Source organism: Anabrus simplex, chromosome 2 (assembly GCF_040414725.1).
Source record: "Anabrus simplex isolate iqAnaSimp1 chromosome 2, ASM4041472v1, whole genome shotgun sequence".
In the NCBI taxonomy this organism is placed as follows: domain Eukaryota; kingdom Metazoa; phylum Arthropoda; class Insecta; order Orthoptera; family Tettigoniidae; genus Anabrus; species Anabrus simplex.
This window is the reverse complement of record NC_090266.1, coordinates 1,184,647,506-1,184,662,719: the sequence shown is the minus strand read 5'-3', so window position 1 is coordinate 1,184,662,719 and position 15,214 is coordinate 1,184,647,506. Positions and strand designations below refer to the sequence as shown.

Sequence of the window (15,214 nt, the reverse complement as noted above, 5' to 3'; positions counted from 1 at the left end):
AGGGTAAGAAGAGAATTAAACGCTCGTGAGCCATAACTTTACAGTAGATTCCTTATATGTGAGATGGAATGTGCTCTGTTCATGAAGTGTCTGGAATATGACCAATCCTGCGGGATATTTATTATGTAATTGAGCGATTGGATGATTTATTTATGATGATTGACTTGTTCTTGTATTATCGGGAGCGCAAGATAAATTATGATTAATGGAGCACGTGTTGCATGTGTATTTCACGGATAGGGAATAATAATAATGCGATTGAGCCTCACGGACGCGATAGTTTCAACTTGTGACCCATGTGATGGTAGTGATTACGGATTTTATTGGAATCTTCAAATATAGTTTCAAAGGTTAGATGAATTTCCATCGTTGTGAGAAGCATATTCCTACCCAAGTGATATCCCTAACTTCGATCACTAGTCACCATTAATGATAAAAATAATTTCTGTACACAAATTATCTCCTACTGGATATGACGTGACCTGACCATTCTTAAAAATCAAGAGTAAACTTGCGGGAACAGGATTCGATGTAAATAATGTATATAAAATACGTGTTTCCCAGTATGAATGAGTGTGTGTGTGTGTGTGTGTGTGTGTAAATATGTGTATTTTTCTTGTATCATGTTTGTTCTATTTAACTTGATCTGGTCGTGTACTTGTGGCGACGCAGATTACATTCATCGTTGTGTGCTACCTTAAGAAGTAATTTTCGTGCCCGTAAGGGAAAATTTGATAAGTTTCAGTCGAGGTAGACTAGGAAAGGATTTATTTTGTTGATGAACGTGATTTAAAAGGAAAGATCATCTCGTTATTTTCACAAAGGAAATCAATTTGTAAAGTAAACTATTATTTAACTAGCCCACACGTGGATAACAAAGTTTTTCTAACACATTTATATTTGAATTTTGAAATATTTTAAAATTAATTTGCAACGTAAATGCCATGCAAAGATCAGAAGTAGATGTTCACTAGCTGCAAAATTACTTTGAATTCTGGTGATAATGAGTCACAATAATTAATTGGAGAATAATTATTTTGGAATGTAAATGACAATCACTATGTGAATGATGCAGTGCGAAATTAATTAGAAACACAATCGTGTGATGGTGAAGAACGTGTTAATTAAATAAGGAGAGAGATTGATAATAATAATAAATTAATTTTGAAGTTTTTGAAATTAATTATTTTCTATTAAAGCTTATACTGGTGTAATTGATCAATGTTAAATACTTTAAATGATAAAACTTAGTAGAATTCAGCTTAAAACACATGTTGAGGCTACTTTAAAGTCATGAAGCCTTTAACTACTTTATTGTAAAAACATTAGCAAGACAGTTATCTAGTTATTTTGTGAACCCCTTTGTTAAGTTTTTGAATTCTTTCAGCCGAATATTTTGATTTTAAAAGGCGGTAGGCCTAATTTTTCTTTGATTTTCGTTACAGAACAGTTAAGAAATACGTGTGTCTCAGACTGAGGAAGAAATGGATATTATGGAAGTTCAATGTAAAAGAAAATAATATCAGTAAGAATATTTTCATTTGTGATCTGCTTGTGTTAATAAATGTCAGTGTGTTGTTTTAAAAAATTTTTATCCTTGTTTGGTCATCAACCCTTCTTTTCCCTTAAATGCCTCTAGAAAACAATAGCCAATGAATGAACGGTCCACCTTGGGATCTCTGGCTCACTGGCTGGGCTTAGCTACGCAATAATGGGGGCAGTATATTTTTTTGCCCCCGCAGTTTTAATTCCCAATCGCCGCTACTGGTTTGCAATATTGCTACAAGCAGAAAACTGCCCCACTATTATTTCTGGACTATAGTTACTGGCATCATACAACACCACAAAACTGTAATCAATATTGCAAATAAATAAATAAATAAATATATAAATAAATAAATAAATAAATAAATAAATAAATAGGAGTCTACAGAGGACCATGTTCTTTCTTTCAACCTGGCATCATACAACAACTGCTCCAGCTTCACTTCGACTCTCTGGAAGTGATGGGCAGTCAGTCCATTCTTCAGTCAAGGGATTGTAACATTCTACAATACTGATAGTTATCTGTGCTCGATAGAAATTCACCTCATGAGTCTGATCACCACCAATCACATACAACAGACCATCAGCAGCAGCTACAGCAGGGCTTGCTCGGCCAATAGACATAGGTGGAACTTTACTCCACTTATTCTGAAACATATTGATGAGGAGAATGTTGTATTCAAACTGGAAACAAGAATATACCATATGTACAATAAGAAGAAAAAGTTAAGGACATACTTAGAAAACACCAAGAATTTAAGTCACAATACATAGTTGTAAATAATGTTCAACACCAATGGCATATTTCAATAAACACTTGTTTGATGTATGCTGTCAGTTATGGTCTCTGCAAAATGGTTAAAGAGAAATGAAGGTAAGTAAAGAGAAATGTATCACACACAGAGAAATCACCATCTACTGGAGCCAATGTATAGAGTCTGTATATAAGGATAGTAATTAACAGAGTTTGGATAATTATGCATCTTGCATATGCAATTGCACACTTGCTAGTTGCTTTACGTTGCACCGACACAGATAGGTCTTATGGAGACGATGGGACAGGGAAGGGCTGGGAGTGGGAAGGAAGCGGCCATGGCCTTAATTAAAGTACAGCCCCAGCATTTGCCTGGTGTGAAAATGGGAAACCACGGAAAACCATCTTCAGGGCAATTGCACATTTGGAGTAGTTTTATCTTAATAGTGCATATGTTGTAATTTCCTCCCATTAGGGCATATTTTGGAGGTATTCTGCATCTTGAGTGTGGACATCAGTTTCTGTAGTACAATACTGGAAAATATGGTATGCATTTATGACAACTTAAGTGCTGGAAACCTGTGCATAACTCATGCCATATTCAAGAAGTTGGGCTGTGCTGATTATTATTATTTAAAATTAGCAGCAACAGCTCTACATCTAGCCATGGCTTTGTCTACCTGCAATCCAATTATGATACTGATTCCTGGAATTTCACTTACGACAGGGCTGTCTTTTTTCCACTTTGTATATAGTTAAATACAATGTCCTTTCGTGCACAATTAGTTCTTATCTGTCCTGCTTTGGTTGCTTTAAAACAGGTTGTGGTTCATACACTAAAGGACTGTGTTGTTGCTACTTAATTTAAATTGCCTAAGGAGAAGAGAACTGTTAGTGATATATTAAGAACATATGTTTGAGAGTTTGAAGACTTTTCAACGGACAGAAATACTGTATCTTGTTTTATACATATTGTAGCACAGCAGTAACAGCGCTAAAAAGTATGGAGGTCAACAACATGTTGAAACAACAAAATACAATTAATTAAACATGGTAAACTTGAAACAAAAGCCCAGACTCTTGTAATCACAGCTTTAGTTAAACCTGGACCAACACAAAGTAAATTCAATGAACACATGAGTAAAGTGTTTGTCTTGGGAAACATACCATTGGCTAAGCTGAACATTAAGAATTTGGTTCAGTTTCTGGAGGAGTATGCAAAACAACCAGTCCCAGATGAATAAACAATTAGAAAGAATTACATATCTGAGCTTTATAAGGAGGCATTAGGTAAACTAAGGGAAAAGGCCAATGGAAAAATATATTTGAGTCTCCCTAGACGAAACAACGGACGTTGATCAAAGATCTGTAGTTAACTTCGTGTCTGGAATCTTACAAGGGGCCATCAGTCAATGTTAAGAAAACTTGAAACCGATTTATACACTATTCGAAAGAACATACTGAAATATGTGAAACCCTCGAATATTATATCCTGTCGTGCATGTATATACGAGTTACAGGGCGGTAAAGATGTGCGGGTGGGGGTTGTCAGTGTTCAGTTGGAGTGAAATTATTTTGAACTGCAGGCGCGATGTAAGGGAGGGGGGGGGGGGGGGATGGGGGAGGAGACGGAGGGAGAGAGCACTGTGAGTGCAGTGAGGCATCGTGAGTTGTGTATAGGTCTTTCCGAAGTAAGCTTCTACCTACAAAAATGAACCCTCTTAGCGTGGTGAATGCATTACATAATCACGTTAAAGAAAAGAATTTCCAGCTCTGTGTTTTAACCATTTTATTATTTATTCGTGTCAGAGGTACCAATATATAAGAAATCAATTCAAATACAATTCAAAAAAATTAAATAATAAAAATATGAAGTATGTTAATTACACAAAATGAAAGACATATGAACAAATTAATTGTAAAAAAATAAAAAAAGGAGAAAGGAAGTATTACATGAAAATATCTACACTATATATACATTATTTACACAAGTTGTGACCAGTATTTGGCTACATTGATGGCATTGTTTCCGGCCAGTGCCAATTCCAACCCTGTACATGAATCTGGGCATAGACGACAGCGCAAGAGGTGCGTAGAAGTCTGTTCCTCTCCACATTCGCATAATGAGTCCCCACCATGCACGATGCCCCATTTCACAAGATTGTCCTTAGATCTTGCAACGCCGGTCCGCAGTCTGTTTAATGACTTCCATATACACCATCCCTCTTCGTGACCAGGTGGCAGCTTCTCTTCAATTTCAACACGTTCCGGATGATCTGGGTACCTTTGTTTCCATAGCTTAACCCTGGCCTTTTTTGGGTCAGAATCAAGTGGAGCAGAAGACTGTAGAAAACTCTTCCTGGATTTCAGTCGAGCTGAAGGTGGCTGATGTTCATGAAGGGGGTGGGCTGAGATGCTGCAAACCTTTTGTCTCTCGATATTAGCGGCCACCTCACGTCTAATATCAGGTGGGGCTATACTTGCAAGTGAATACAACTTCTGTGTGGGTGTTGGTTTTAAACAGCCTGTAAGTACCAAGATCAATTTCAATGGTTTTAACCAAAGAAGATGAGACAATGTTTCAGTATTTAGTAGACATATTAGAGTCTGATGCAGAAATAATATATACACAGACTTTAGATATTAATGAATACGAACCAGTATCTGAAACAATGTTTGTGCCCTCGAATATGAATCTCCATCAGAAGAATCTACTTCACCTTCATCATCAAAACAGGAATGAATATCAGAAGATCCACAGAGCCCGGAAAAACACACAGTAAAATGGTCATTGGAAGAAAAAAGAAAGATTATAAACACATGGTTGTGTGCAATGACGCGGAAGCCAAAGCAAACTTTTCCTCGCTTATCATGGAACTCTATGAAAAACAGATATCCTTGATTGAAGAACAAGACACAGTTGTACCGTTTTAAGGGAGATATTGCAAAAGCAGATTTTTTTTTTTTTGCTAGTGGCTTTATGTCGCACCGACACAGATAGGTCTTATGGTGACAATAGGATAGGAAAGGGCTAGGAGTTGGAAGGAAGCGGCCATGGCCTTAATTAAGGTACAGCCCCAGCAATTGCCTGGTGTGAAAATGGGAAACCACGGAAAACCATCTTAGGGCTGCCACTAGTGGGATTCGAACCCACTATCTCCCAGATGCAAGCTCACAGCTGCGCGCTCCTAACTGCATGGCCAACTTGCCCAGTAAAGCGGATTCTATTGGCAAGTCATCTTCTAGTTTAACAGTCAGAGATGAATATGAGCAGTTGTACGAGTTGGTGTTTACGAAATTTATGGAAGCTCGTGCAAACAACATGATAGTGCACGATATGACCTTACACAAATGGGCCCATGAAGAAGCCAAACCACTTGATTTACCCCTGTCAGAAAGTGCAACATGGGTATGGAATTTCAAGCAGAATTTTCACATAGGATCATAAAAAATTATGCAGTTTGTCACACACACAAAAATAAAAAAATTAAATAAAAAATGATGACACTACTAACAACATACTGAATTCCTAGAGGGAAGAGACAATGTTGCTTATAGAGCAGTATGGTGCTGACAATGTGTATAATGCAGATCAGTCTGACATCAATAAAGAATCGCATTCCGGGAGAAGACTTGACCGCCGTGGTAAGAAGGTAGTGTGTGGTGTTACACAATCACAAAGCACACAGACACATTCATTTACAATTATGCCAATTGTATCATGCATGGGACGTCTCCTTCCCTATCTGTTTATTGTACTGCAGGAATCAAAGCCACCAAGTCAAGCTATCCAGCAGGGTATGTTTAAAACCCCTAATTTAATTGTGCAGTGGTCGAAATCAGGAAAAATTACAATAGACCTTTTCCATATATTTCTGGAGTTGACATTTTTACCTCACACTGGCCCATCGAACTATTTACTGTTGGATTCCTGGGGGCCTCACAAAGATAATAATTTAATACATGAAGTACTTTCACTAAATAACTATGAACCTGAAAAGTTAAAAGTGCATATCATTCCAGCATAAACGACTTCTGAATTACAACCGTTAGACAGGGATTTTTTCTGAATGTTCAAAACAATGGAACGACATATCTGTGATTTCGTTGTGTTAAACAATATCGATGTGAACTTGCAACAGCGTAACAATATTATCAAACACATGTCATTGATCTACAATCAAGAATACTCACCGCGCATCGTTTGTTACATAGGCATGGGTGGAAATTAGCAGGCCTAATTAGCACGAATGAAACTTTTGAAAATAGCACAGACTAATGCATTAGAAAAGGAACTGGTACTTGCAAATTCCTTATGGAGGACAATAATAATTATGATCAGGTGTCTTTACTCACGTGTAGCTGCTGCAAGAAGCTATCATGTTTTGAACATTTTTTTTCTTAATTTCCATTATCATTCACAGGAGACTGAATATCTTGAAGGGGATTAAACGCGACTGCCAGATTATTGGTGAGTATGTAATTGTAATCAGTACATACTTATACACAGAGTTTTTAAATGTTTACCTTGAATATTTTTATCCCTCATGTGATTACAACACAACCACAGGTTAGTATTTAATCAAAGTAACTGGAAGAGAGAGATGGTATGTGTCACGCACAGCCAACCAGGAGCACGTGACATCAGCGGATTTAGTGTGCCAGGCGCTGTAACTTAGTGCAAATCAGCGTGCCGAGCACCCCATTTATCTCCCTTATCACAAATACATTTACGTCCTAATATAATATTTTAACATGAAAACCACTAAGATATTGCATAAAACTATTTGTTTTATTATTTTGTTTGTGTGCTTTCATAAATATTGCAGACCTACTTCGAAAGCCAGAATAGTGAAACCTTTTGCTAATATGTTTAAATATCGTTTTAAGTGCTCCAATATACCAGAAATTTTAGTATTTACAGCTCCCAGTAACTTGAAAGAATTTAAAATAAGTGCCTATGCACGTGTATTTTTCTGTAACTTTTCTGTTGATGTAGAAAGTGTGGGACTGTTTTTGGAAGAAACTGTTCCTTTTTTTTAGCAAGTGCCTAACAGTTCATATTGTAAAATGTTTGCAAAATCAGGGGGCAGAAAATATCCGGAGCAGATATGTGCGATTGTAGAGTTTGAATCATTTTTATTTAAAAAAAAAAAAAAAAAAAACCTACCTGCTGTTTGCACAGAGTTGGGTCTTTCGGTAACTATCAAAGGACAACTTACTGTTTCTTTGCGTTGTTAAGATGGTTTATACAGCCTGCAACTGTACAGCACGGCATTTTAACAGCACAAACATGACATACACACTGAAATTCACTTCACCCATGAACGATACGCACAAGTTCATGACTTTTAAAACATTCGCAAACTTCGAAAGTAATTAAATAATTAAAGGAACAACGGATAGATCCCAGACGAACATCAATGCACCGAAGTACACTGCTTAGAATGAAAACACACCAAAGAGTATACAGACTGACATATACGCACAAAACAATGCGTAGTGTAATGGGAGAGTCCAATGATGTCACGACCACGCCAGCCTACTGCGCATCCGTCTCGTGACACCTACCATCTCTTTTCTAGTTACCATGTATTTAATTGTGTCTTTAAAACATGCATAAATTAATTCCAAGTTTTGTGATTACTGCATCACGGTTTAAAAGAAATGAGTTTGTACTTTAAGAGGCGTACAACTTTCACACGGTTCTCTCTCTTGCCCGCTTCTCCTTACATCGCGCCAGTAGTTCAAAATAACTTCACTCCGACTGGACACTGACAACCCCCACCCGCACATCTTTACCACCCTGTAACTCGTATATAGGATATAATATTTGAGGGTTTTACATATTTCAGTGTGCTCTTTCGGACAGTGTATAAATCAGTTTCAAGTTTTCTTAACACTGATTGATGGTCCCTTGTTAGGAGAGGAAGAAGAGAGACATGATGATGATGATGATGATGATGATGATGATGATGATGATGATGCTTGTTGTTTAAAAGGGCCTAACATCTAGGTCATCGGCTACTAATGGTACAAAATGAGATGAAATGTAATGACAATTTAAAAGTACAAAATCATCCCATGACCAGAATTCAAAACGAAGATGATGAAGAATGCATGGAAAGAGATAGACAAGTCATATCTACTACCTATGGATGTTTTACCTAACAATAAGGTGAATCACTCAACAGTTGCTGAATTTTAAAATGTGGCCATCACACATTCTTTACAATCATGTTCTTGTGGCCTACACTGATGCTGCACCTTACATGTGGAAGTCCATGGGAGGTCTTGGGATATTACATCCCAAGATGACACATGTCACGTGTGGCACATGGACTTCATAGCCTCCAGAGGCCTGATGTCCTTGTAAAAGTACACTGTTTAAGAATGGAATATCCCGAGGAAAGGTATTTGAAAAATAAAATAAATAAAAATTGGGCATTGTGTTTCAATTTTTTTTGAAATTTGTGTACCTTGATGTGCTATGCTTCTCAATTCACTGTCTCCCACGAAGAGACTGTTAGGGAATTACACAATTTTATGAGATATGAGAAAAAGAGAAATGTTCTGGGCCTCAGGAGTGTGTGCAGAGATGTAGTCAACTATTAAGTGTTCCTCTGGTGATTAGGGCCAGTTGTGTGAACAAGGAATAAAACTGGGGTAACTCTTATTCCAAGGTTACTGTTAGAAACTGGTTTACGATGGCAGGAAAATTGTATTCTGAGTTATATGGACATAAAACTGAGGGATAGCGCATTATTCCCAGATTGAACATGGTGGGAATAATAATACAGTCGGATCGTGATGATGAAATCCTTTGTGATTTGTTTTTAGGAACAAGGAAGATACAGAACATGAGACCTTGTCCAGATCTGTTTCAGAAATTTGATGATGAGTTTCTTGTCAGATTTCGGTTGACGAGAGAGACTGTTTTGCATCTTTTGGATATGACTGATTGGTTGGAGCATGTGAGTGACAGATAGGTTAGCCTAATATTACTTTTAATGCATTTCAATTAATCTGGTGTGTCTAAACTGTAATGAAGTTACACTATATCATCAAATATTAGGCCTACCATTGTTAGAATTATTTTAAGTTTATTTGCGGGGTTGTATATCGCTAGGCTTTTGTTAGGCTCATATAAAAAATAAAATTGAATGTATCAAAAGTTGTGTGTTACATAGGTCTATGATGTGGATTCATAGTAGTTTCAATATAATTTTATTACTGCATTTTGTAAAATAATGCCATAGAAATGGATCATTCCTAAAATTAATTCATAAGTTTAACAAAAGTTGGGTTTAAAATAGCGTGTGTTTAGGCCAGTTGTATGTAACAGTAGATGTACACTGATTCAAGAAAAATTAGGAACAAATACCGAGTATAAAAAAGGGTTTCTGATTAATGTTCCAAAGTATGGCATTAGCATTTCTTGAAGAAAGAAAAGAGAATAACTGTAGCCTATATGAAATTGCTAGCATTTGAAAAGCTATCCTTAATATCACAGGACAAAAAATATTGTACAATTATAGTGTTTAAAGAGAAATTTTGTGAACTAGGCCTATTTGAACTCACCCACTGTAAAGTGGTTGAAAAGTTATTTAAAACACGAGTATAATTAATTCCTACATAATGACTTACTTTTAGCATTTTAATACCAATTAGTAGGCCATACACTCCTATTCTTACTTAATATTTTCCTCCACATTGTCTTAAAGTATTCATACATTTAATTGTTGCTTCTGTTTGTTCTAGTACATATAATATATATAAAAAATTGGTGAGCAAACAATTTGTAAAACTCATACTTGCTAGCAAAGAGTTTCTCGAAAGACTGGCAACACAGGGGTACACGAACTATCACTTCTAGGAAATGCAACCATTAGGGTTCTTTATACTAATAACAATTACTTTTAGTGAACATTTTAAACAGTAATGTAATCTAGAAATTATAAAAGGAACAGACATAACCAAACAGCACTTACTAAATTTGTTGTCAGATGTTTTGCAAAATCTCTTAAAAAAAAAAAAAAAAAAATTGCTAGGCACTTTTTCTTAAAAACTTGTCTCTAATAGACGTATCAAATTTCCTACATTTTGAAACTTGTTGAAGTTGGCATTGTTGCTCCAAACAGTCCTTCAGTCAAGTATCATCAATGTTTTTGTGGTATAACTCAGGAGGTTTCAGTTGTTTAAACTCATTCAGCTGACAAAAAGGCAGTCAAGAGTGAAAAATATACACTAGAATACTATGTTACCTCTTCAAAAGAATATCTCTCCACGGATGCCAAAACCTCATGATTACGATTTGTTCCTCCCACAACATACAAATAACCATCAAGTACAGCAACACCCATCTGACTACGAGGCACCAGCATGGAGGGAAGAGGTGTCCATTCTCTCGTGACTGGATTATAGCTTAGTAAGTCTTGTAAATGTCGACTACTATGAATGCAGCCTCCAACAATGTAGATTAATCCTAAAATAAGGTAATCAAATATTTAAACATTTATATCTAGAATGATTTCAAACAATGTGGGACGCTCTCCAGGAAACCATACCTTAAGTCGCATGACAAAATTTTACACTATGAAGGAAAAAGGCAAGATTTTTAGATTTGAATGCCATCTGTTAGCCAGACCTTGAACTAGGTGATGACAGCAGTGACAGTGATATCACTGTACAGAGATGTCTTCATATGAACCTTGGAAACAGGTTACACAGTCTAACAAAACCATACTTTAAGTCGTAACGGGAATTTAACATTGGCGACATACGGTATGGTTTCTTCAATTATGTTCCTGCGTTGTCTTCTTCTACCAAAATATGAAATAACCAGCTTGTGCGTCAAGATAATGTATGGATACAATTATTATTATTATTGTCTTCATTAACTGGACTGCATATTTTATAACTGGTAATTTTATCTAAAGAGGACTGCCTGCAGGGAGCCCAGTCAAAGCGCTGTGAGGAAAGGGAATCTCCGGTTTATTTCAAACGTGACTGATGTTATCCGCTACAGCTGGCGGAGATATGGAGCGAGTAAAGATTGTTGTAGATCTCTGTAACTCTTTCCCTAGTGGCGCTAATATTCTTGACGATATTCAGGAAGTTTACTTTCCAGGAGTGAAAGTGATAGTGAATGAGATAAAGGAAACGCTGTGAAAGTAATATCTGATGTGCTTTCTGATATTCTATTACTTGACACGTTAGTAGTAAGTACACACATTTAATACCTACTTATGCTTATTTTTACGACCATTCATGTATATGGATAGTCTGAGGTTCAATTAATAATAATAATGTTATTGGCTTTACGACCCGCTAACTACTTATTTTTTACAGTATTTGGAGACGCCGAGGTGCCGGAATTCGGTCCTGCAGGAGATCTTTTACATGCCAGTAAATCTACCGACATGAGGCTGACGTATTTCAGCACCTTTATATACCACTGGACTGAGCCTGGATCGAACCTGCCACATTGGGGTCAGCGCTTCAACCATCTGAGGTTCAATTCCAAAGGCCAGTATTAGTGTATTATTTTCTCGTGTAAACAGCCAAAAATTTCTTCTCGTATAATGTCTTGTACTCTTGAATAAATAAAATATTAAGGGGAGTCCACCTTTCCAATACCAGTCACTGAAGAGGTGGACTCCCCTCAATATTTTTTTTCCTCTCAAGAATTCTTTGTCAATACAGGCTCTAAATATGAATTTTATTTCATGTAACAATTTCTTGTAGGATGAAAATTTTCTTCAGCCTGTTCTAACAATTACTCAAGAAAGTGAGTGAAAATGTTGTCATAGAAATTGGCACTATCGATTAAAAAAAAAAAAAAAACACACACAAAATGGTATAAAAAAAAAAGCTATAAGAGACCTAGAAAAATATTATCAGAGGAAAATGTACGGACTAAGCTGCATGGAAATGTACATCATACCCTGTCAGCCAAGACATGCTCATTTGAAGAAACAAAAAAGTGTGGTGAGTTTCATAAGAAATTATGCAATCCAAAATGCATTATTTCTTCCAGGCAGGCAACTCACCACAAAATGAAAGTATACCACTACCACAAACAGTGTTGCAAACAAAAAGAACTGTGTCCTGTCTTGCTGAAAAGCTTTTATTCCTTATGGAAAACACTTTGTCCTGATATAATAATACAAAAGCCAATGACTGATCTATATAATAAATGCCAGAGCCACTATACTACTGTTAGAAACACGATACTTTCCTCAGAGGAAGGAAAAATGAGAGTAAACGAAGAAATGCAACAGCATCTGGAGACTGTGATGATGGACATAACTTTTTTTCCAGGAAATTGTCAAGAGTAGCAGATATGAAATGGAAGATCATGATATTCCTCCTTCACTTCATTCTCCATGTTTCTATCAAGGAAAATGTCACTATTCATTTGATATGGTGCAGCAAGTACAGATACCATCAAACCCCTCTTCTTGCCAGGTCCTATCTTTCACTTTTCAAAGTCGTCATTTTTGGCATTATGTGAAATTTCAGAAATCAACAACATAATTACCTGTAGCCATAATCTTTAGTCATTGTGAAAGGGGGTAAATGCAGTCACCACTAGGCTGAACCATTACTTCAAGAACTATGGCTATGGTGAGACCAATTTGTTTCTTCTTGCTGACAAGTGTGTCGCACAAAATAAAAATAACATTTTCATGTGCTATTTGGTGTGCAGAGTTATGTCAGGTTCACATGAAGAAATAATGATTTATTTTCTGTCACTGGGTCATATGAAACTTTCTTGTGACAGGGCTTTTGGTCACATGAAAAGGAAGTACCGCATGACACGTACTTCTCTGACAAGTACTGTCTCGGTCACTGAAGATAGCACCCAAATATACATGACTGGCAACATGTTCAATGTTCATGATTGGAAAAAGAGTTCCTCAGATCACATCTTTCAGACACTTTACTGTGAAGAAGAATATGCCTGGGGTCATTATGTGTCAACAATAATTGGATGGTCCAACTGTAATTGTGAGGATTTGTGAGGCATACTGTATGATCTCCCTCAGAACTTACTTAAGAAGTTGGAAGTAAGAGGCACGACTGCAAAAAGGACGACATCTGTTCAACAACATTCAAAAGTTCTGCATAGCAGAAATGAGGGATTTGATGTGTCCAAAGCCAGGCGACAGTAAGGCTGCTGAACCTGGGGAAGTAGCAAGACGGATTGTGTGCACAAAAGGAGAAGACTACATAATTAGAACATTCCAGAAAAATGAGCAACATTCAGTTTTGTTACTACAGGATTCAAGATAGATTAATAATGTAAATCCTTAATTGGATACTGACCATGTGTAATTTCTGAACGATCTTTTAAAATATACAACATTATTGTTAACATTAGCATTATTACTATTATTATTATTGTGTCCTAATCTTGTGTGTACATTTTAAGACAGAACGTCTGTGTATATGAGTGTCGCAAGACTAAAACTTCCTGTTACACTTTAAATTTTGAACATGTTCACATATTTCATTTCCAGAGAATGAAACTCCTAAATATTTACAAAAATCATTTCAATACGCAAAGCTGGTATTCCACTATTCAGTGAAAAAGTCAAATTTTCCTAAATCCTTAATATATTATCAGAGTACTATGCCCCCATTTTGCAGTCGCATTTTCTCGAAATTCAATAAATTCTGTCTTACAACTTCAAAGTTACATAAAGTGATCAGTTTTTTAGCTAGAGACTTTGGTTTTTCATGAAAATAATCGCAAATTTATGTACTATCAAAATGTAAAATAAACCAAAAATGCCATTTTCAGACTTAAGGTATGGTTTCCTGGAGAGTGTCACATTTATAAAATATACACGTAAAAAAGCAAATATGCACATATTTGCAAAGCGCTAAAATATTATGTTTAATAAAATGACAGGCAAAATATATGGGCAATATAAAATCTTTTTTTTTCTTATATTTTTGTAACTGTTAGGTTCTTCAGTCTGCTGAAACTAACAATGAGTAACAAATGTATAAACTACCCAAAAAAAGAAAACAGGATTATACCTGAAAAAGAAACAAATTAAAATAGAATGGCATGTTTTGTTCTAGAAAGAACACAATCAGATTCTATCAAATCACACTCAAATATTTAAAAATAATTATTTCTGTTTAAATACTTAGGAACTTGAAATTTGGAGGACAATAAAGGAGGGCATTATTAGGATAGGTTCCAGATTTCAAGTTCTTAAGAATTTAAACAGAAATAAAAATTAATTCCTAAATATTTGAGTATGATTTGATAGACTCTGATGATGTTCCTTCAGGAATAATGTCATTCTATTTAAATTATGTTGTTTCTTTTTCAAGTCCTAGTTCGTGAAACATGGGCCAATGGCTGGGCAGCCTAGAAGTGGTCCTGAGATTCGGGATACCAATTGCTATGGAATGGGAGTGGGCATCTCGGACATAATCTGAGTCTGGCCCCCCTAGTGCTCAGGCGGCAAGAACTATAAAATCCGCCGTGGTCCCTAACCTGTTACAGGAGAGATCCTCGCTTGGACTATGTCTAAGTAAGGGTAGCATCCTGTTTCACAGAATTTACACTGAGCACGCTCAGAATGTTTTAAGCAAGCCTCGGAACTATGGGAGTAACTGGGTCCCACTTCCATTTTACATGCAAGGGATTCCTTGGAAACAACTTGGCAAACAAAATGGAATTCGATGGGGAGCTTTCAATATTAATGGGCCTTATGGAAGAAAGAAATTAAAACTGGCTGATTAAGAAAGGAGGATGCATCTGGATGTGTTTATTTATAATCCTTTCCACTTCCTTGAGCGTAATTTCACCAACATCATTGTCCTCCTCCCCATGAGCTTGGTTGTTCGCGACACCAGCAAGATGATTTCCTTTTACACTGAGAAGATTTT

At 36.3% G+C, this 15,214-nt stretch overlaps 1 protein-coding gene across 1 annotated transcript in view; it reads right to left on the bottom strand.

Annotated features, from left to right (window-relative positions):
• Window positions 1–729: 729 nt before the first annotated feature.
• LOC136864780 (actin-binding protein IPP) overlaps window positions 730–15,214 on the bottom strand; it is a 208,207-nt gene continuing 193,722 nt past the window's right edge. Inside the window, exons 8-9 of the mRNA XM_067142160.2 lie at window positions 10,564–10,784; window positions 730–2,193 (exon numbers count right to left, since the gene is read on the bottom strand). Of these exons, the coding sequence (XP_066998261.1) occupies window positions 1,963–2,193; window positions 10,564–10,784 (452 nt within the window). The 3' untranslated portion in view covers window positions 730–1,962. The remainder of the gene's footprint in view (window positions 2,194–10,563; window positions 10,785–15,214) is intronic.